The 24,407-nt window shown below is 43.8% G+C and overlaps 1 protein-coding gene across 3 annotated transcripts in view; it reads left to right on the forward strand.

The window, feature by feature from the left end:
• Positions 1-7,162: 7,162 nt before the first annotated feature.
• CHRNB3 (cholinergic receptor nicotinic beta 3 subunit) overlaps positions 7,163-24,407 on the forward strand; it is a 65,235-nt gene continuing 47,990 nt past the window's right edge. For 2 of the 3 annotated variants that reach the window (XM_068233583.1, XM_068233585.1), the window contains exon 1: positions 9,196-9,432. In XM_068233583.1, coding sequence (XP_068089684.1) covers positions 9,369-9,432 — 64 coding nt within the window. In that variant the 5' untranslated portion in view covers positions 9,196-9,368. Of the gene's footprint in view, positions 7,182-9,195; positions 9,433-24,407 lie in introns of those variants that run through there. The other variant, XM_068233584.1, reaches the window with a different exon arrangement.

Below are 24,407 nucleotides of genomic sequence, written 5' to 3' on the forward strand. Positions count from 1 at the left end.
TGAAATCGATTCACCATCTGTGAAGCTGCGCTGCCGCCGCCCCCCCTGCATACATTACCTGATCCGGCCGGCGCGAGTCCCCCGATCTCCGCTGTCTTCTTCTCCGCTCTGGGCTCCAGGGCTCCAGCTTCACTTTACTTCCTGTTCGGGGAAGTTTAAATAGTAGAGGGCGCTCTACTGTTTAAACTTCCTGTCGGGACAGGAAGTAGTGAAGCCTGCCGGAGCCCAGCAGAGAAGGAGCAACGGGGACAGAGGGGATATGCGCCGGCCGGATGAGGTAATGTATTGCCGCTAGCGTCGGTCGTCGGGCATTCGAACGTCACTATCGACGCACTCCCGACCCGCCGGCGATCGAGCGAAATCTTCTGCGCAGACAGATCAACGGGAACAGTGATCGAATCTGCTGTATATCGGTGGTGTAATGATACGCTCAGCTGCCTGCGCAGGCAGGCAGCTTTTTGACCTCTGTTCAGGTCTGCATTCTGCAGGTCTCTGGAAAAGAGACCTTTTGTCAGTTTTGCAGCTTGCTGCTGCTGAGGAATTTGCATACGTTTGTCATGCAAATTGTCTAGCCACATCCTTTGTAGGCTTGCTCTATAAATACCATGTGATTCCACAGTACTTCGCTGGTCATAAGGGTTTGTCCTGTGAAACACTCCTGGAGTGTCAGCCATGCTTATTGTTTAAAGATTAGCTTAGAGTAATTCTTGGGACTGTACTAGGCATCCTTGCTAGAGCAGTCAAGATTGTATTATTTGTATTGCCTGTTCTGTCTGTCTGTGGGGTGCTAACCAGAGCAGCGGTTGTTACTGGTAGGCCCTTCTGTTCATCTAGCTTTCTTGCTATACTTGGATCGCACTTGCTCTGGCGGAAAGAGCAGTGGATCCAGCTCGCTCTGTTTCTATACTTGGATCACACTCGCTCTGGCGGAAAAAGCAGTGGATCGTATCTCTCACTTATTCCTGTTTTCGTGTATCTGTCTTGTCTGATACGAACGCTTGCTGGAGGCTCGGTGAGGTAACCGTTAAGCAAGCGCTCGCGTCCTCTGTTTCGTGTTTGTCTGTCGGTGGTTAGTTAGGCGTGCTTGTCTCTGTTGTGCTTAACACACGGAGACCGCGCTGTAAACGCGTTCGCTGTTGCAAATGAGTGCGGTGTTCGCGTTTAGTTAGCGTTTGTTATTTTCCTTATCGTCTCATTGTATGATTTGCTGTGCCTTTGCTACTCTCGTGCCCTGTCTTGCTTTAGCCTTGTGTCACCTCTGGCAATCGCCTCTCTCGCGATTGCGTTCCTACTTCGTATCTGCTGTTGTGTGTGCACCGTCGCGGGTTGGCGACTAGATTGGTGCACACACATACAATCTGTCCCTGTGCTCATTCTCATTCGCAATCGCTTCTCTTGCGATTGCGTTCTCTCTTGGTTTCCTCTGTTGTGTGTCCACCGTCACAGTTTGGCGGCTAGATTGGTGGACATACATACATTCCTCATCTGTGCTTATTCGGTCTTGTGTCGCTGTTAGCAATCACCATCTCTTGCGATTGCCTTCTCACCTGATCTTCATGGTTGTGTGTTCATCGTTGCAGGGTGGCGACTAGATTGGTGGACACACATACCCTCTGTCGCTTTGATCTCTCTCTTTCAGGGCTATCTTGCCCTGCGTTTCTTCCCTTCGTACAATTCCTGTCTGGCGTCTGTGGCAGGGCAGAGAATCTGTCCCTCTGCACTCCACAGCTCCATCTGCCGACAGGAATTTCCCTCTACAGGTGTGTTGCACCTTTTGCTGGGTTCCCTCAAATTATACACTTGTGGAGGATTTTCGCAGTGTCAGCGCACGTCCTGTGCGCTGATCACGGAGGGAATTCCACAATCGTTACAGGCGGGAAATAGTATAAGTGTATGGGCCCCTTTAGTGAACTCCCCCTGGCCCTGTCCGCAGGTTCAGTGCTGAATGGTGCTGAAGTGTGTGGGCGAATTCGGAATGATGTTCTCAATTCGAATACCAACACTAATATTGACCAACTCTGCTTTAATTCACTCCATTGGAAATTTGTATATTGAGACCAGCATGAAATTAATATTGGAAATAATTGACTGTAAATGTATTTCTCCAAGAACGGTACATATTTAATTTAGATAAAATCATATGCGATCATTTAGATTTAAAAGGCAGATCAATAAGCCGGCTACAGTTTATTACGATCAACTATATGGTCATTATTATATCTATCATGAGCAACTGCTGACTCTTTTTAATTACAATTCGTGCACATTTATCTGATACTGTTAATGGGCACCTTATGGAAGATGATGATTTTTGCAGACATTGGAATACTGTTGCCCAATTCAGTTGATTACTGCCACTGCATTTGTAGTGGAAAGTCAAATCTGCACCTTATTTATTTATTTATTGTATTTATAAAGCGCCAACATATTACGCAGCGCTGGACATTAGTTTAGGTTACAGACAATATTTAGGGGGGACAAACAGCAAAATGGCAATACAGGAATACAAGAAAACCAGATCACACAGCACAGTATGAGTACAAGGTAATTCTTAGTCAGTCACTGGATGGAGCATGGAGATTAGGCACATTAGGTTCACTCAGATGCATAGCATGGGTTCACAGTAATGGAGGTGCATGATCAGGTAGGACACAAAAGGAGGAGGACCCTGCCCAAAGGCTTACAATCTAGACGGAGAGGAGAGGCAATTGTGAGGGGTGGTAGGCCAGAGTGAAAAGGTGAGATTTGAGGGCCTTCTTGAAGATGTTGAAGGAGGGGGCTGCCCTAATGGGTGGAGGTAGAGATTTCCAAAGTGTTGGAGCAGCTCTTGAGAAGTCCTGGAGGCGTGCATGGGACTGGGTGATGCAGGCGAAGTTCATTGGAGGAACAGAGTGAGCAGCTAGGTGTGTACCTCTGAGTAAGATCAGAAATGTAGGTTGGACAGGTTTTGTGGACAGATTTGTAGGTCAGACAAACTATCTTGAATCTGATTCTGGACTGGATAGGAAGCCAGTGGAGGGATTCATGGAGGGGAGCCACCCTGGTGGAGCGATGGGAGGAGTGGATAATTCTGGCTACCGCATTCATGATGGACTGCAGTTTTTTGCGTTTTTAACTGGAAAAATAAGAAAATAATGGAAAATTTTAATTATTTCTCAGTATTCGGCCATTATAGTTTTGAAATTAAACGTTATCCTATGGGTAAAATGGACACATTTTATTTGCCCAGTTGTTCCGATTATTAAACCGTTTAAATTATGTCCCTATCACAATGTATGACGACAATATATTATTTGGAAATATAGGTGGTATTTTTCTGATCGCGGTCATGTCCATTCATTCCAGGCATTGCGATTGGGTAGAGGTCCTCTTCCCCAATCACTTAACACAGAGTCCCGATGGAAACGGCAGCGGGAGTGCCGCGCACATGTGCGGAGCGGCGGCGGGAGGGTGCGACTTATTAAAACGTCCTGTTGCCTTTAACAGGCTCAAACAGTACGTTTTTATAAATCAGAATGCCAGTAACTGGTTAAGATTACAGAAATAATGACTCTTATATCAGTCAGTCATAAGATAGAATATAATACAATGTACAAGGTGTAATGCTACTAATATAAATCTAATATAAATATGTCATATTTGTTAAATGGGTGATAGATTACAAACTATAGGAAACATGGGCCTGCTGTGCAGGGGGTTAGGAAATGAAATGTGTAAAGTATAATTGGTATTTTATTTTTAAATGCAATTGAATCACTTCCAGCTAAGTCAAAATGCTTACCGGTAATTCTTTGTATTCATCCAGAAGAAGACACCAAATAGTGACATCTAGTGACAAAATAGTGCATGAATTCAATATGTGCAAGTACAGTATTATTACAACTGTTGCTGGGTGTTATTTTTACAAAGATTTTAACATAGCTCCCAACTGTCCCTCTTTTGGAGGGACAGTCCCTCTTAAGAACCCTGTCCCTCTGCCCCTCTTTCTTCCTCATTTGTCCCTCTTTTAGGACTGATGTACAGATCTATGTAAATATATGTATTTTTCTACTGAAGAATGTGTTTAAATGTGGTTAAACTTTATTCTCATCCTTTACATTGATATATTTTTTATTTTCAAATGTTATTATGAAGGAAAATGAACCATAGATAGAAAGGACCAGTGGGGTTTGAATTACATAACAACATATTTCTCCTATGAAATCTTTAGGGTATGCAGGAATGGGGGCGTGGTTAGGGTATGGCAGGGGTGTGGCTTAAATGTCCTTCTTTCTTATCTCAAAAAGTTGGGAGGTATGTTTATAAATATGCAAAAAGTAAACTGAAAAGTCTTTAGCTATTGTGCTTTACATACTATGAAATAGGATTGCATCGTGACAAAGTACATTATTTGATGTTTAACCACTTGAGGACCCACCCTTTACCCCCCCCTTAAGGACCAGCGCTGGTTTGAGTGATCTGTGCTGGGTGGGCTCTGCAGCCCCCAGCACAGATCAGGGTGCAGGCAGGGAGATCAGATTGCCCCCCTTTTTTCCCCCCTATGGGGATGATGTGCTGGGGGGGTCTGATCTCTCCTGCCTGCTGTGGGTGGCGGGGGGGGCACCTCAAAGCCCCCCTCCGCGGCGAAATCCTCCCCCTCCCTCTCCTACCTGGCCCCCTCCTGGAGATCCTGCTGCACAGGACGCTATCCGTCCTGTGCAGCCAGTGACAGGCTGTCTCCTGTCACATGGCGGCGATCCCCGGCCGCTGATTGGCCGGGGATCGCCGATCTGCCTTACGGCGCTGCTGCGCAGCAGCGCCGTACAAATGTAAACAAAGCGGATTATTTCCGCTTGTGTTTACATCTAGCCTGCGAGCCGCCATCGGCGGCCCGCAGGCTATTCACGGAGCCCCCCGCCGTGATTTGACAGGAAGCAGCCGCTCGTACGAGCGGCTGCTTCCTGATTAATTAGGCTGCAGCTGGCGACGCAGTACTGCGTCGCTGGTCCTGCAGCTGCCACTTTGCCGACGCACGTTATGAGTGTGCGGTCGGCAAGTGGTTAAAGTAGCAAAAGCAAAATTGTTGGTGGCAAGTTCACAAGATTTTCGTCAAACTTTTTATTGGTCCATGAGAATCTCTCAAATTGCAAAAATGTCATATTCTATTAGACAAATGATTGTATTTGCATTTCATTTTGAAAACTTGTTTCTTCAGCCTACAGATTCTGAGAAATAACTTCTGAGATGTATGAGAATTATCTAGACTCTAAAAATTAAAAAAAATATAAAGAAAAGTCTTTTATGTATGTCTTATTTGTGCAAAAGAAAACCTGTCCTAGTCCTAGTTTTTGAGTCAGTTCCGCATGGATCACTGAACTGCATGCTTGCTGCACAGTTCACGCACCAAACTGCTGAGGAACAAGCAGGGGCATACCTACAACCTGAAGGACAAAACTCTGCCAGTTGGGTCCCCTGCAAAACTCTGTCTTGCACTCCCCCCTTTCCCAAGGTCACACCCCCTTCTCTCCCCTTGCCAATATAGCAGAGTGCAGCAGCAGAGCATCATATGTAACCTGTTTTCAGTGAAGTGACAGGTTCATACTCCTCACTTCACTGTGGCCATGCCATACAGTCTATCTCCTTGTAGCTCCCCTCTCTGCCTGTCATGTGATATGCTTCAGGGACCACTGGGATATAGGCAGACATGCATCAGGGACCACTGGGATATAGACTGAATGGCACGCTACAGTGAAGAGAGGAGTGAGGACCTGTCGCTCCACTGGGAACAGATATTGTATAGTATGACATTCCGCTGCCATGCTCAGCATTTCACCACAGGAGCCTATCCTTAGCCCCCAGGCTGGTTTGTGGGGGCTATTGTGACAAACCTGGGAACGGGCATCATTTAGATGCTGTGTACTGCAGTTAAATGGCATCATTTTTACCCATGTGTATCAGCAGCTGACACATGATGCAGTCATACACCCTGGCGTTCTGATTAAATCGCCAGGGTGGCTGCGGGAGGGTTTTTTTTAAATAAAAAAAAAACTATTTCATGCAGCCAACTGAAAGTTGGCTGCATGAAAGCCCACTAGAGGGCGCTCCGGAGGCGATCTTCCGATCGCCTCCGGCGCCCAGAATAAACAAGGAAGGCCGCAATGAGCGGCCTTCCTTGTTTTGCTTATATCGTCGCCATAGCGACGAGCGGAGTGACGTCATCGACGTCAGCCGACGTCCTGACGTCAGCCGCCTCCGATCCAGCCCTTAGCGCTGGCCGGAACTTTTTGTTCCGGCTGCGCAGGGCTCAGGCGGCTAGGGGGGCCCTCTTTCGCCGCTGCTCGCGGCGAATCGCCACAGAGCGGCGGCGATCAGGCAGCACACGCGGCTGGCAAAGTGCCGGCTGCGTGTGCTGCACTTTATTTGATAAAAATCGGCCCAGCAGGGCCTGAGCGGCAGCCTCCGGCGGTGATGGACGAGCTGAGCTCGTCCAGACCGCTCAGGAGGTTAAGCAGTGGAGAACACCTCATGTAACATTTAGCAGGAGGCTACTGCCCGCTCTGGAGGAGATGTGGGCTACTTTCCTACCTGTGCTGTACATTTTATCTCCATGTGAGCAGATGCCACATCCATATTGCCTCGCTTTAGGACAGTAGATGGAATACGCCAACCATTCCTTTATTCACCTGTAAACCAGACATACATCTAGAACCAGGGCCTTATGGCACACACACCTATAGCTTATCATAGAACCCAATTCGTAGAACCATATTAGAAGTATTTCTAGACTTGTTGCCACCTAAAGCAATACAGTGTGAGGATGACTAACTCCCCCCCCCCCCCCCCCCACGTGTGTGTGCAAAGCCAGACAGGAGGGGACAGACACATCAAGCTATGCATTGCAGGCACTGGTACTGCACTTACCTCCCTCTATTTCCTCCAAGACCGTATCTCCTCCCTGTTGGAGTGCAGCATCTGAATCCCAGGATGCCGGGTATGTGCTGCACTGGTGCCGCATCACACACTCACTCTCAGCAGATTAGCGATGGGAGTCACCAGCCACACGTCCTGCTTCCTCTCTGCCTACATTTGCACCTCATGTGACCCAGCAGCACGTAACAGGTCACATGAGGCACCGTTGTAGCCATGGATACAGGATGCTGGACAGGCGGTTGGAGATCCCATCGCTGGAATGCTGAAAGCAGGTGAGTGAAGCAGCACCATGCATCTGGGGAGGGGGAGATGGGGAGTGCGAGGAGGGGGATATTTGGGGATGGGAGCCACCTCTTGCTGACCTCTAATTGTTGCTGTCCTGAAGTATGTGATTCATGTTACTTCATGGAAGAACTGCCCCTGAAGGTGTGTACTTGGTATAAGTCTGTGGGTAGTCTGTGGTATAAGTCTGTGGGTAGTTTTATGCTGCTCAGTGCAATACAAAACTATTATGTAACCAATTAACCCACCACGTAATTGTTGTAGCTTTACTGCAACTCTCAATCATACTATCAGATAACCTGCTGTATCAATCAATAGCTTGACAATAAATACAACGAATGTGTTTTGGCAAGCTGAAAACAGAATCATTCCTTTCTGACTCTAGATTGCGAAGTAGCAATTGCCAAACTGTTGTCACTAAAGTTGTGGAGCGACCAGGTATCCTCTCCCCCACCCCCATCGCACCCCTACCCCTTACAGCAGACCTGAACTGTACTAGGTAGAGGATAACATAATGATTACACAGAGACAGCTACAGGAATTCTGTCCATTGATAAAATAGCTCTGATAATTCCATAAAGCGCTAAAATGCTTTTCTCACTCCCCTGACAGGGGAAGCCATAATGACACCAGCTAACATATTTCTCCTTGTGTTATGCCCTATGCATGGAGCTAATTAGGGATGGTCAATGAGATGCAAATAATTCTGAGTTCATTCTGGATTATGCAAATGTATTGGATCCAGCTTTAAAATGGACCAATCAAACTTCACTTCAGTGGGATTAGATTGGTCTGTTTCAAGATCCATATATTTGCATACAAAATTAGCATTATTTGCATCTTATTGACCATTTCTAGTGGAGGAAGCTCTTGAGATTTTTGCCTAGGCAAGTTCCCCTGGTGGAAGCCTCTGTGTGCATTTTTTAATGAAACACACTGCTTCGTGGCAAGACTATTATTATTGTTTTAAGATTTCTATAGTGCCAGCATTTTTCGTGGTGCTTTACGCAATTGGACACAGAGTTGGAAAATATGTACCCACATAATACAACAGTGATAAAAAAAACACACTAGAAGAGAGAGCCCTGCCCTAGAGCTTATAATCTAAGGGATAGAACAATTATTATTTATTATTATTTAGTATTTATATAGCACTGACATCTTCCGCAGCGCTGTACAGAGTATATAGTCTTGTCACTAAACTCTCCCTCAGAGGAGCTCACAATCTATTCCCTACCATAGTCCTATGTCTATGTATGTTTTGTGTAGTGTATGTGTTGTAGTTTAGGGCCAATTTTAGGGGGGAACCAATTAACCTATCCGTATGTTTTTGGGATGTGGGAGGAAACCAGAGTGCCCGGAGGAAACCCACACAGAAACGGGGAGAACATACAAACTCTTTGCAGATGTTGACCTGGCTGGGATGCGAACTGGGGACCCAGTGCTGCAAAGCGAGAGCGCTAACCACTACGCCACCGTGCTGCCCTTACGCCACCGTGCTGCCCTCAATAGGAAATAATAGAAATACTAGGTAAATGAATATTAGGAACAACAGGTAAATTAATATTTGCATACACTACGATCTGAAAGCAATTGATTCATGCAGACTTGGGAAGTAGGTGGCAGGTCTGCTTCAGTCATTCCAGATGGTTATGTGTTTAAAGTTAACTAGGCAGAGTTTCAGAGGAAAAGCATATTTCACACCCTTCACATTCTCAATTACCGGTATGCTATATTGTAATTCAATAGACTGGATATAATAAAGCAATTGCCAGAAAAATTGACAAAATGCAATTTTTATATAATGAGTATATAAATAGAATACAGCTTATATAACAAATATATTTTTAAATAACTGGATTCTAGTAATACCAGATTTCCTATATTAATGTGTGTCATCATCCTCAATATAATCATCATCTTGATGTTCCTCATTATATCGCCTCAGAAGACAGTGAGCGCTGAAGGGGTTAAATAGGGCAGGGCTTAGGATGCACAGAGAGGATCCATGCACGAGAGGCAAGCAGCTGAAACAGTAAAGTACGCTTCAATGATTTCTCGTGCTGATGGAATTGCATTAAAACCTTCCTCTGTCTTTTCAAGGATTAATTTGCAGTGCCACATAAATCTGTTGTATGACAAGACATCAATAAACGTGACAGGAAAAGGGACCCCTCATGAACATGATCCTGTATGCTCCTCTCCTCTCTACACTTATTACTGCTTGTTCCATCAACTCTGGTGAGTAGATTGGTCCATTGTGCATTTCTTTACATTATTTGAAGTTAATATGGCTTCTCTTGTGAGACCTTGTTTATTTACAACTTTCACCCTCAGTGCCTCCTGCTCTGTATTGATCTCATGCCTTAAAAAAGTGTGTCTCAAAAGTGTGATTGTGGTGAGGAGGACAGTAATTCTACCAGGATGTCTCACAAAATAAGGAGCACATAACCATTATACACTGAGGCTAATTTAAATAGACAAAACTGGACCAAAAGTGGAACAGTTGCCTAGAGCGACCAATTACATTTCATCTAATGAACAAAAGAAGGATTCTAACTGGTTGCCCTGGGCAACAGCTCTGGTTTTACTGCAGTTCTCTTTGCTCCTGTCTTTTTAAATCCACAAGTGTAGAGCATGATCTGTTTTATATTTCACACTGAAAACATGTAGTAATGAAAGCAGAACGTTCATAACTTCCATGAAATTAAAAATTGTATTTATTGATATGAATTAGCCTGTGATATACAATATTACATTATTTGATAAGGAGAACATTATAATGGAGTTGAAGCTGCCATAGTCATAGTTTAATAATTATTTTGAAACACACAGAACAAGCATTGTTAATTTCTTCATGTGATGAAGAACACTCATGCGACTGTTTGTAATATATGGCGATCACTTGCAGATAATCCATACTTTGGACATCAGTCATATATTTCTGGGTAGATTGTTTAAAGCCCGGAGTGACTGCTTTCCACTATTTTGCTGTAGAGGATAGGATAAGGGTTTACATTCATGGTGTATGGCTGTCATGGATGTTCGCAGTGTACTGTAAGCAGCCAGCACAGTACAATTTAACTTGGGCTAGCTATTACACCAAAAAAGATTAGATGTTACAATGGATAACAAAAAGTAAGTCTAACAAAATCTATTAAAAACAAGGGCACATTGGATCAATATTTGATGGAAATATTAATCAAACGTTGATTGCAAATATCTGTTCTTTGTTCGAACATTGCCGGTCTGCAATTGACAGCCACATAACTAGGTAGTGCGTCAACAAGGACAAAGTTAGTGGTGGTAGCAGTGCAATCAATATTAGATGAGATTTCTGATGGAATCTCTTCTAATATATACTGGTTCCAGATGGTAGTCCAGGGAACTGATCAATATACATATCGATAGTGGGCCTGATCTAACAAAAATGTACAAGTCTTCACTTCACGTTAGATTAAGGGAGACTTGTTCAATGAGAATTTTGTAGGTTTCCATTACGATCCCTCCTAAAAGTACCACTAGACTGGTTGCCATTTTAAGCCTTTGGTTTCAATTCTTTCTGAATAAATAGCTTAGATAATATTAAATCTTAATTTAATAATTAAGTGGGGAAGTGTGTGTGTGTGGTTGAGGGATTCCTGCACATGCAAGAACTATTGCCCTTTTTTTTTGTACTGGTGGTATACACTAGAGGTGGTGAATGAAATAAATCTGGTAACATTTCTGATAATTTGTGTGTAATTAATGATGGTTATCATTCGCTGTACTCCTTTCTAACATGGAGTAAACAGCCTTCACATTAGAAACCTCCCTGATGTTTTGTGTCTGGAAGGAATCAGTCCTTTGAAAAGTAACATTTCAAATTTAGGCGAGTCATCCACAGTTTTTATGTCTCTTGTGAATGTCAGTGATGAGCCCTTCAAACCAAAGCACCAGGCTGAGACCCTTCCCCTGTAAAATGCCGCTATTGTTGCAAATGGTTGCTCCTACTTTTGCTGTCCTACTTATATAATCAATTCAGTTGTTTTAGAAGGTGCACAGACTTTGTAACTCAAGCACAGGTATCTCACCATGGGAGTCCATCAGAAATACCTCTCAGGGATTGTCCACACTGTAAAACAATGGATAGAGATCCAAACTCAGCTAACTTCTGCCCCCAAGCTTTCAATGTCCACTATGCTGTGCAGAGCAGCTCTAACCAACATATGCAGCATACCAAGCTACTAGCTGAACTTTGTGTTGGACTGCACCACTCTGCACTAGTGTGAAGGGATGCTAAAGACTGGAATAGAAAACTACACCCAGCAGTAGTTTGGTGAATTACCAAGCAGTGGACAATTATCTCCAGGATGGCAGGGGGAAGGGATAGCAGGAAGAGATGTATTTTACTGAACTTTGAAAACATAACCAGCATCTAACACATGCAGAGTTCCTCACATTTTCCTTTTCTTATAAAATAATTATCTAGAACAGATAACCTATTGATAACAGATAGAACAGATATCTAGTGCAGAATTAGGAGTGATTTGTCATAACGATTGTTCTGAAACCAAACAGCATCTTCCTATCCCAACCCAAAATACAAAAATCCATTTTAGACCAATCTGTGGAACCCTAATTCCCAAGTTTGGTGGATTTGGCATTTCAAGGCAGAGAATAATTTATTGGTTTGCAATGGATAATTTTCCATCCTACTTAAAGATGATCCTAAGAGGAGTATTGGGGATTTGGGTGTCCACAGAGCTTCATAAAACATGTACACTCCCTTCAGATCTCCTACTTTTTGCTGGTTGGTTGGCCAAATTAATTCCATTCTAGTGGTCTACGATACATAAATTGTGAACAAGGGTCTGATCTCTGTCTCTCCATTTGTCATCTTGTTGCCCTACGTTATGAAAGAGCTAAGGCAGAACTTAACGTTTACTCGAGATGACATGTGGCATGATGAGATAAACATGTGTATGTACAGTACCAAGCAAATGAATAATTAGCCTGTGTTCCATTTTTTTTCTTTATCGGCCTGAAAGAGCTAAACATTCAGCCATGCAAGTGACAGTTTGCCTCCAATTTGGACCTAGTCGGACTACTGTGTAATCCTCACTCATAAGGCCCCGTTCACACTGCACGCAATTCCAGTCGTGTTCCGGGAACGTGTGCAGGAGACCGACACGCACGACATCAGACAGTGCATAGAGTGCACTGTCTGATGATCACACTGCATGCGTTCCGGACCTGTGCAGTCCGGGAACGTATGCTGCACACATTTTTTCCCAAAACGCGCGGCACGCAACGCATACAAACACGGGTGGCGTGCGTTCGTACGTGTTGCGTTCCAAATGCATGGCCATTCGCGTTTGGTAATGTGAACAAAGCCTAAGGAATTACAGTGATAAAACTCTTTCCTGGCAGAGAACAGCTTCTGAGTGCAGGGGATAGATAAAAAAGGTCAATAGTTCATATGTTTTAGCTCTGGCACTCTTGAAAGATTGTGGCATTGAACAGAGAAAATGAACAATAAATCTACTTTTTAAGTTTTTAATTATAAAATAAAACTGAGGTACATCTAAAAAAAAGTCATTTTAGGAGTTGGAGAATAGAATGAATTATCTCATCATTTTATTCTTATCTCAGGTTCACTTTAAAGTGTATCGGTGACGAAGACAAGAAAAGGATTTATACTTACCTGGTCACTTGACCAGGAGTGCTCTGCACCTCTGTAGTTACAAGCCTTAATTAACTGCAGAGTTGCACAATGCTACCAGCCATGGAAGCGTGACCATGGAGGCGCACGGCAAGGGCCGTAGCAGTCCCCGACTACCGGGGGTGACGGCAAGAGAATGGAGGGGAATGGACGGACACTGAGGGAGCCTACAGACTGGAAGAAGCCCCAGATATGTATAAATCCTTTTTAGATTTTTAAACTAGTGTGTACTAGAGACAAAAATATACTCTTAGGCCTAGTGCACACCGGAGCGTTTCCGCTGCGGTTTGCGATCTGCTTGCGGGTACGGATCCGCTAGGGTAATGTATTTCAATGGGCTGGTGCACACCAGAGCGGGAGGCGTTTTGCAGAAACGCATACTCCCGGGCTGCTGCAGATTTTGGATTACGGATGCGTTTCTGCCTCAATGTTAAGTATAGGAAAACCGCAAACCGCTCTGAAAAACGGCACTTCAGAGCGGTTTGCCAGGCGTTTTTTGTTACAGTAGCTGTTCAGTAACAGCTTTACTGTAACAATACATGAAATCTACTATACCAAAACCGCTACACAAAACCGCAAAACGCTAGCTGAAACGCTGCAGAAAAATAAGAAAAAGCGTTTCAAAATCTGCTAGCATTTTGCGGATCTGCTAGCGGTTTTTGGTGTGCACTAGGCCTATCATAGTTTCAAACACTTGGAAATAACATTAGCTTGTGAATAAGTTAACCCTGATTCATCAGACATCAAAACAGAAAATGTTTTCACGCCTTTTCAATAAACCACCTTCTACAAATAAGTACTCATAATAGCGTACGTACAAAAAGGGCACCTGGACAAAAAGGGCGCGGGGTGTAAACTCTAAATAATAATTAATCATTAATAGGGTTTATAAAAATAGTGTGCTATAGTTCGTTTACAAATAAAGTTTAACAAAATTATAAATCATTAAATAATGTTTATAAAATCGGAAATTGTGAAAACGTTAATCTTCCCTATTTGTAAAGTTAAACTTATAATTACGTTTATTAAAAAAACAATAATATATGTTTAATTGTTATAATTGTATATTATTGTGAATAACCTTCATTTATGGTTTGTTCTTATAATAAAATCTGAAAATATTCTTTATAACGATGATATAAATATAAGTACGTTCGTAATAAGTGTTGTAAAACATTAGTAATTATTACTAAAATTTTACTAAAACTATACCTAAGCCTACTCTTACACAGAACCCTCCCTGTACCTATCCCTAACCCCTAGACCCCCCTGTTGGTGCCTAAACCTAAGACCCCCCTGTTGGTGCCTAAACCTAAGACCCCCCTGTTGGTGCCTAAACCTAAGACCCCCCCTGTTGGTGCCTAAGTAACCCTCCCTGTACCTACCCCTAACCCCTAGACCCCCCTGTTGGTGCCTAAACCTAAGACCCCCCTGTTGGTGCCTAAACCTAAGACCCCCCTGGTGGTGCCTAAACCTAAGACCCCCCTGTTGGTGCCTAAACCTAAGACCCCCCTGTTGGTGCCTAAACCTAAGACCCCCCTGTTGGTGCCTAAACCTAAGACCCCCCTGTTGGTGCCTAAACCTAAGACCCCCTGTTGGTGCCTAAACCTAAGACCCCCCTGGTGGTGCCTAAACCTAAGACCCCCCTGTTGGTGCCTAAACCTAAGACCCCCTGTTGGTGCCTAAACCTAAGACCCCCCTGTTGGTGCCTAAACCTAAGACCCCCTGTTGGTGCCTAAACCTAAGACCCCCCTGGTGGTGCCTAAACCTAAGACCCCCCTGTTGGTGCCTAAACCTAAGACCCCCCTGTTGGTGCCTAAACCTAAGACCCCCCTGTTGGTGCCTAAACCTAAGACCCCCCTGTTGGTGCCTAAACCTAAGACCCCCCTGTTGGTGCCTAAACCTAAGACCCCCCCTGGTGGTGCCTAAACCTAAGACCCCCCTGTTAGTGCCTAAACCTAAGACCCCCCTGTTGGTGCCTAAACCTAAGACCCCCCTTTATTTTGTGAATAATAATGTTTTTTATTATGTGGATAATAATGTTTTACAAATTGTGACTCCAAAAAATATATTCCAATTTACATTACGTACTGATCGCTTTATTTTGTGAATAATGTTTTAAAAACAGTAAGGGATAAAACTTTAAATAATGTTTTAATTATTTAAATAAGATAAATATATTTAGTATTTTCATAAACGTTATTCGGCACGGGTGCATTTTATAAACGTAAATCAACACTCAGTTATAAATCATTAAACAGCTCCGGGCGCCGTTTGTAAACTTTATTTAGCTCCGGGCGCCGTTTGTAAACTTTATTTAGCTCCGGCGCCCTTTTTTCCTGCTCGGCGCCCATTAAACGTTATTTATTATGGGAGTGAATGGCGGCGCCCTTTTTGTCCACTAGCTGCCTGCGCCCTTTTTTCCCAGCTCCCTCATAATAAGCTGCCCCAACTTACCTGAAACTTTGTATTTCTTTTCTTAGTTTTAGTATGTTTACACTGGTTGAATGCTGGGGAAGGGGGGGGCGGGAAGTATTTTGTGGAAAAGTTGAAAAAAGATTGCCCTAAGGGAAAAGTTTATTGTCCCGGTTCACATTACAAAACGCGGACGGCCACGCATGCGGAATGCAACGCGTACGAACGCACGCCATCCGCGTTTGTATGCGTTGCGTGGCTGATCCCATCACTGAAAAGTGAATGGGACAGCCGCGCGTTTTTGCAAAATCTGCGTGCAGCATGCGTTCCCGGACCGCACAGGTCTGGAACGCATGCAGTGTGAACATCAGACAGTGCACTCTATGCACTGTCTGATGTCTTGAGTGTCGTGCCACCCGCACGTGTTTCCAAAACGCGGCTGGAAACGCGTGCAGTCTGAACGGGCTCTAACACTTATGATTTTGTTTATTATTACACATACTGGTATTATTATTAATATTATCTTGCTGGAAAGTCACTTACTGACCAGCTCATGTGCTGCAATGTATACTTTATGAGGTTTGTATTTATACCTTTGTGGCTGTAAGAATTAATTTCACATGGTATTACTGGCAGTGCAGTGTTTCAGCTAGATATGAAAACATTATCCTCTTATGAGGAGAACTTTCATAGGAAGGAATGAAGTACCATCTGCTTGGCCTTAGGCATTCTATTACAATGCATTCAAATCAACAAGATGGGAAAGAGGTACAGAGTCTGCAAAACTATAGGAAGTGCACATCACCTAATGTATCGTTTGGCTGTTTTCCCATATATGTATTTCCTATACATAAGTGGCAGTTGCATACTTAGCTAGCTGTCTAGATCTTCCATTCAAAGAACACCTGCAGAAATGGATATCTATGGATTATGCTACCATCTTTATTTTTGCTTTAAAATACTGCTTTTCTAACGTGTGCTGACTCACAGACCCAGAACAAATATACAAATGAGGTATTCTGTATTAAGTCAGATTGCAGTGGTTGCTTGCTTGTGGCAAATTTCTGGCTATTCATCGTTGCGTGAACCCTATTGTTTTATGTTATCACTCATTATCATGACTAGAGGTGAGATAAGACTGTAAAAGTGCTGAAGGTGTAACTGGAGCCAAGGCCGGGCCGAGGCATAGGCTGGAGAGGCTCCAGCCTCAGGGCGCAGTGTAGGAGGGGGCGCACAATTCATTCAGTTGTCATTCCTAATTGTGTATGAAGCAGAAAAAAATAAGAAAAGGGGATACATAGCAGTGACTGCAAGCCAGATAACTAGAGATTAAGGCGTTGGGGAGGCTGTGGGCCCTGTGGTGCTTCTTTGGCTAATAGCAATCAGTGTGTGACGGCTGGGGTGGGAGGGATGGAGGTGCGCACTTTCGTGTCTCAGCCTTGGGTGCTGGAGGACTTTGTCCCTGTCTGGAGCTGACAGGAAGGTTAGAAAAGTGTAACTGAAAGTGAGGTGATGGCACAACTGGAGGATTGATGAAGGTGTGTCTGGAAGTGAAGTTGGTGTGTGATTCCAGGTTTGGTGAAGGTGTGACTAGAGGTGAGGTGGGGGCACGACTGGAAGTTACATAAAAGTGTGAGTGCAGGTGAGGGAGGGGCAAAAATGGAAATTTGAGAGTGCAGCCAGGTGAGGTGGGGGCATGGCTAGAAGTTTGATGGAGGTGTGGTGGGTGTGTGACTGGAGTTTTTGTGAAGGTGTAACTGGAGATGTGGTGGGAATATGACTGGAGGAGTGATGAAGGTGTGACTGGATGTGTGGTGAGGGCATGTCTTTTGCCCAAATGTGTTTGTGCTAAGGAAGGAGGGTATGATATTACCTAAGTTGAGAATGGATTGTGTATTTATTTCTACTGAGAATACAGTAGATAATGGGATACCACAGGTTTTCTTAAAGTAAACCTGAAGCAGCCCTAAGGTAAAAAAAAAATACGGCGTTTCTCCTAAAATAAGACCTCCCCTGAAAATAAGCCCTAGTTTATATTTCAAGCAGCACAGAGCCACTCATGCATGAGTGGCTCCAGCTTACTGGCAGGCACTCCTCCAGGCACTCATGTGCCACGCTTGTTCATGGAGAGGAAAGCAGTCATGATCAGAAATTCAACAAGCTCTTGTCAGATTTCTTCTGGGGGTCCACATGTGGCAATGGAGGAGAACAAGAGGATGTGGGGATTCTCTGTAGGATCCAGAGGCTTAACTCTTCTTAGGTAAGCATCTAGTTTTATTCATTATTTGCACCTCGGGTACACTTTAAAGCTCAGCAGCTAATTTTATTGCCATGAGAATGATAACTGGAGTGAGGGAAGGGAGTCTGTCACAGAAATAATTTTAATAAGCTTGACATTTTTTAAACCTACTGATCTGCTAATGTCTTGGCTCAAACACCTGCCACATTGACTTCACAGGCATCAGGCCAAGCCTGGCAGCTTTTTTATGGAGATTTGTGTGCAGAAGCAGTTCTGACAGCTTTGCCTGGCATGGAACCATTCATGAAAAGCAAGGTCTTATTAGAGGATGGATCCAGGAAAACTCCCACAGGGAAAGCCTTCTAGTACAGTGCTAGTTAGTTGTAGGAGGCACGAAAGGTTTAACAAGATTTTGGCTTCCACTTAAGACCTAAAATGCTAAAATGTTAAATTATCATTCCAGTCACAATTCCTATAATGGCCAGTCTAGAACAAATCTCTGGAGCACCCAAAAGAAATCAATAAATAAAACCAATGTCAAAACTCCAGGGAATGCTGGTTTAGTTCACACAAATCCAGATGACTCCTGAAATGTCCTTTGCCAAATGGACATGTAACAAAGAGAGAGCAGAATAAAAAGAAATGGGCATCTGGTCTTGTAGAAGCAGAAACTTAGTTGAAGTGGTTGAAAACTCTTGTAAGATAAATATGTCATTAGGTATGAAGACCGCCAATGCTGACCTCTTTCTGAGAATTCACATTGCCTGACCTTCTGGCCATTATAATTTCTGAGTCCTTCAAATAGAACAAGTAGGCTGATCGGGAGAGTCAAAGGAAAGAAAGAACCACAGTTGTGCTAAGTGATGGATTTAGAGAATATCGTTGCCAGAGGACTAACATAACAAGCAAAAAACTAGAATCTTTAAGATGAAAATCATCGGCTGCATTTTCCATATTAGTCCTATGACAAGTTTACGTTTACAGTACTGATTATTACTGTGAATAAGAGGTGCACAAATTTTGTTATGTTGTTTGTACTTTTGCCAGGTGTTCATGGTTGGGATGGATGCCCTGTTTTATATAAGGTGATTGCACAAGGCATATGAACTGAGTAAAGTCAGGCTTTATGAAATGCTGTGCCTTATCCATTTCCCTTCTGGAAGGCATTATCAGAAAAAAATTGTTAGAGTTGGAGTGGTAGCAGCAGGTTGGCACTACAGTATATAGCTGGAACATAGCCTGGGCGATGGTGGCTTGTACATGCTTCTTCTCCTCGTTAGTGTACATAATGTGCTCTAGCATACATACAATTGCAGCATGAAGCATGTAAGAAGTGAAGAATGCTGGCACTGCTACAAAACACCGGCTTTATTCAAATCTTGCTGTTGATAAGTGTAAACACACACAGTCCATAAGTGAATTAGATGGAGAGGTCGCACTGGTAGTAGCGATGGGTGCTGGGTACAAACGTCTGACGGCCTTTTCGTGCAGTAATGCACTTCTAAGGAGGCCTCCTCCATATAAGCGTAGTAGGGGCTCGAAACGGCTGTCAGGCGATTGTACCCAGCACCCACCACCACTACCTGTGCGCCCTTTCCATCTATCAGTATTGGGTTGACAATTAATATGCTGATTACACATATTAATAAGAAGGTTCACCTTCTAAGTGAAATCTCTCTGTTCCTATAAAGGGTTCACTACTAGGTGTTGGTCACACAAATGAAACATCCTCTTCTCTTTAGATGACTTTACATAGGACTATGTGTAGAGCTTTAGCTGTTCTGCAGAAAAGCCAGTCTTGCCCTGTGATGTCATGCCAGGTGTTTGGACATAGGTAAGAATCTGATAGACGATATCACTTGCTACATGAAATTCAAAATACATTAATCCATTTAGCGTGGATGGATAATATACAGTGGGTTGCAAAAGTATTTGGCCCCCTTGAAGTTTTCCACATTTTGTCACATTACTGCCACAAACATGCATCAATTTTATTGGAATTCCACGTGAAAGACCAACACAAAGTGGTGTACATGTGAGAAGTGGATCGAAAATCATACATCATTCCAAACATTTTTTACAAATAAATAACTGCAAAGTGGGGTGTGCGTAATTATTCGGCCCCCTGAGTCAATACTTTGTAGAACCACCTTTTGCTGCAATTACAGCTGCCAGTCTTTTAGTGTATGTCTCTACCAGCTTTGCACATCTAGAGACTGAAATCATTGCCTATTCTTCTTTGCAAAACTGCTCCAGCTCAGTCAGATTAGATGGACAGCGTTTGTGAACAGCAGTTTTCAGATCTTGCCACAGATTCTCAATTGGATTTGGATCTGGACTTTGACTGGGCCATTCTAAGACATAGATATGTTTTGTTTTAAACCATTCCATTGTTGCCCTGGCTTTATGTTTAGGGTCATTGTCCTGCTGGAAGGTGAACCTCCACCCCAGTCTCAAGTCTTTTGCAGTTTCCAAGAGGTTTTCTTTAAAGTTTGCCCTGTATTTGGCTCCATCCATCTTCCCATCAACTCTGACCAGCTTCCCTGTCCCTGCTGAAGAGATGCACCCCCCGAGCATGATACTGCCACCGCCATATTTGACAGTGGGGATGGTGTGTTCAGAGTGATGTGCAGTGTTAGTTTTCTAACACACATAGCGTTTTGCATTTTGGCCAAAAAGTTCCATTTTGGTCTCGTCTGACCAGAGCACCTTCTTCCACATGGTTGCTGTGTCCCCCACATGGCTTGTGGCAAACTGCAAACGGGACTTCTAATGCTTTCTGTTAACAATGGCTTTCTTCTTGCCACTCTTCCATAAAGGCCAACTTTGTACAGTGCATGACTAATAGTTGTCCTATGGACAGAGTTTCCCACCTGAGCTGTAGAACTCTGCAGCTCGTCCAGAGTCACCATGGGTCTCTTGACTGCATTTCTGATCAGTGCTCTCCTTGTTCGGCCTGTGAGTTTAGGTGGATGGCCTTGTCTTGGTAGGTTTACAGACAAACAAAAATGACAGCGCTCACAGGCTGCAACTGGCTTATAAACCATCAAGGGGCGTGTACAGACCCCCATGGGCTAAATACACGCCTTGAATCCAAATCAGATGCAAAATTATGCAAATTTAAGTGCTAATTTATGTGCTAGTCCCTAATCTAAAATTTGAATGCAGATTGGATGCAGGCTACCACAAGTATACTTAGAACATTTTACATAGAGAAAAAGGTGTAGGCAGCGCTTCCAAATACAGAAAGCCCTCCATTGCTGTACCTGTTTGAATGCATGTTGTGTAATATGGTCCATTGGAGCTCTGCACTACTCTGCAGCTTAATCAATTCAGGTGCAGCTTTCTGTATTTGGAAGCGCTGCCTACACCTTTTTCTCTATGTAAAATGTTCTAAGTATACTTGTGGTAGCCTGCATCCAATCTGCATTCAAATTTTAGATTAGGGACTAGCACATAAATTAGCACTTAAATTTGCATAATTTTGCATCTGATTTGGATTCAAGGCGTGTATTTAGCCCATGGGGGTCTGTACACGCCCCTTGATGGTTTATAAGCCAGTTGCAGCCTGTGAGCGCTGTCATTTTTGTTTGTCTGTCTTGAAGAAATGTGTATACCATTGTATGATAAGTCGCACCAGGTAAGTTATGCTTTTAATGTCAGGTTAGTGGTAGGTCTTCCCTGAGGGGGGCACGTCAACGCCGGGGGGAAGTCTAGTAGGAAATGATTTGTGCACATATTATTTGCTGAAGCTAACGCCCTCCATTGCTGTACCTGTTTGAATGCATGTTGTGTAATATGGTCCATTGGAGCTCTGCACTACTCTGCAGCTTAATCAATTCAGGTGCAGCTTTCTGTATTTGGAAGCGCTGCCTACACCTTTTTCTCTTGGTAGGTTTACAGTTGTGCCATACTCCTTCCATTTCTGAATGATCGCTTGAACAGTGCTCCATGCGATGTTCAAGGCTTTGGAAATCTATTTGTAGCCTAAGCCTGTTTTAAATTTCTCAATAACTTGATCCCTGACCTGTCTTGTGTGTTCTTTGTACTTCACGGTGTTGTTGCTCCCAATATTCTCTTAGACAACCTCAGAGGCCCTCACAGAGCAGCTGTATTTGTACTTATATTAGATTACACACAGGTGCACTCTATTTAGTCATTAGCACTCATCAGGGAATGTCTATAGGCAACTGACCTCACTCAGATCAAAAGGGGCTGAATAATTATGCACACACCACTTTGCAGTTATTTATTTGTAAAAAATGTTTGGAATCATGTATGATTTTCGTTCCACTTCTCAGGTGTACACCACTTTGTGTTGGTCTTTCACGTGGAATTCCAATAAAATTGATTCATGTTTGTGGCAGTAATATGACAAAATGTGGAAAACTTCAAGGGGGCCGAATACTTTTGCAACCCACTGTAACTATCAGATGCATACCTTCTCTGCACTTCTAATTGGTTATTCAAGATTAATGAACACAAATCCTTGGATTTATTCCAAATATATTGGTTAACAGCACAGAATGCTGTGTTCTTGCAAACTGGAGCACCACCTGATGCCTTTTCAGGAATTTTCCTTTTTATTCTGCCAGGTTCCTAACCGCAGTCAACACACAGCAGTCATGACTCAGAATAGTACATGAGTGTTGTTGCCACTCGATCTTTTGGGTCCCCCATGATAAATTAATTGCTGCTGAAGTTAGCATGCCCTAGAAATTCACTTCCGTTTGATAGCACAGAGCCTCAGCTTGACAGCACTTGATGTTCATTCACTTTTCATCTGGTGCTAAACAGCATTAATAAGTCATGTGAAATAAGCTACTTAACAGTCTACGTTTGCAAGACAAAAGGCTGCCTGTGATGCTACATGACAAGTTAAGAATCACAAAATTTGCAATATATCTTAATTAATGTTAAGAAGAAAACCGGATTTTTAAGGAAGAGTTCCTTAAACTTCATTCCCATGGAAAAGCAACTTAACCACTTGATGACCCAGCCTTTACCCCCCCTTAAGGACCAGAGCTGTTTTCGCTGATCTGTGCTGGGTGGGCTCTACAGCCCCCAGCACAGATCAAACACCAGGCAGAGCGACCAGGTCGCCCCCCTTTTTTCCCCACTAGGGGGATGATGTGCTGGGGGGGTCTGATCGCTCCTGCCTGTGTGTGGCTGGCGGGGGGGGGGGCACCTCAAAGCCCCCTCCACCGCAGGATTCCCCCTTTCCCTCTCCTCCCTCCCTGCCCCGGAGATCGGAGGCTGCACAGGAACGGATCTGTCCTGTGCAGCCTCTACCAGGCTCCTGCCTGTCATGTGACAGCCATCCCCGGCCGCTGATTGGCTGGGGATCGCTGATCTAGTACAATGCTGCTACTGTTAGCAGTGTTGTAAAAATGTAAACAAAGCGGATTATTTCCGCTTGTGTTTACATTTAGCCTGCGAGCCGCGATCGGCAGCCCGCAGGCTATTCACGGAGCCCCCCGCCGTGAATTGACAGAAGCTTCCTGATTAATTAGCCTGCAGCCGGTGAAGCAGATCTGCGTCGCTGGTCCTGCAGCTGCCACTTTGCCGCCGCGCGTTATGAGTGGTTAAGTGGTTAACCATCTCAGGACCATAGGTTTAAACCCCCCTAGTGACCAGGCTATTTTTTACAGTTTAGTTCTCTGCAGCTTTAATAGCTTGCGCTGCAGAGCGTATCTTAGCACACAGATTAATCCCCCCTCCCCTTTTCTGCCCACCAACAGAGATTTCTGTTGGTGGGCTCTGATCGCTGCTGCAGGCTTTTGTTTTTTGTTTTTATTATTCATTTATTTATTCTTTTTAAAAAAAATTTACTATTTTATTTTTTACTACTTTTCCATAAGCGCTCATCAAAGCCGACAAATATTCACAGACCCTTCAGACAAACACGTTAGATTTTCTGGACTGCCACTCTTCGCCTGAATGATAATGCAGCTTATGCTATTTCAGTTATCACATACTTCGTAGAGGACTTTGTCAGTGTACACATGTATGTCAAGGCAAATATTTTACAAAATACCGTTTTCCTAATTACATTTTACTGAACACACCAAATAGTCATTTTCAAAAGCCTCAGATCCTGGAATCACTAGCCTTTCCACCTGCAGCCTGTATCCAGATTTCCTGCATTCCATGGGCAAACCTGCACCTCCTAATAAAATAAAAATTAATAAAGTCACCCATATTTATTCACCAGCCACCACAAAGAAGTAGTCGGATTTTCTTGACATGTTCAGAAACCTCTTAAAGGATACCCAAGTTGTAATTAAAGCATATCCTTTTACTTACCTGTGGTTTTTTCCAGCCCCCAAAGTCTTATAGTTCCCTCGCTGTCATCCCAGTCCCCTTCCTTGATCCGCTGTGTGGCCCGGTAAAGTCTGTGATGTAGCTAAGTCATGCACTACTGCACATACGCTGACCTGGCGGTGTGCCTCCCTGATTGCGCTTCTGTGGCCGGGAGAGTTCTGCACATGCACAACTCATTAAGACTTATAATCACACATGCGCAGTGCGATCAAGGAGGTCTGCCACTGGGTCAGCGTAGGAGCAGTTGTGCATAAACTTTAGCATGAAATTGGTCTAGTGATAGCCATGTCGCCTCGCCACCCCCGACCGTGTCCCCCCAAATGTAGATATACCTCTCCAGTGTCTGTGAATTAATACTTTACCAGTCCAGTGTCTGCCGATGTCTCCGTATTCTTCTTCCTCATTCCCATTCCACATGGTTGCCAGTGTATAGCATGTGGGGCGGGTGTGTGACGACACTGGACAGGTAAAGTATTAATGCACAGGCACTGGAGGGAGAGGGTACATCTACATTTTGGGGGAGGAGACCAACAG

Source organism: Hyperolius riggenbachi, chromosome 1 (genome assembly GCF_040937935.1).
Source record: "Hyperolius riggenbachi isolate aHypRig1 chromosome 1, aHypRig1.pri, whole genome shotgun sequence".
NCBI classification, from domain to species: Eukaryota; Metazoa; Chordata; class Amphibia; order Anura; family Hyperoliidae; genus Hyperolius; species Hyperolius riggenbachi.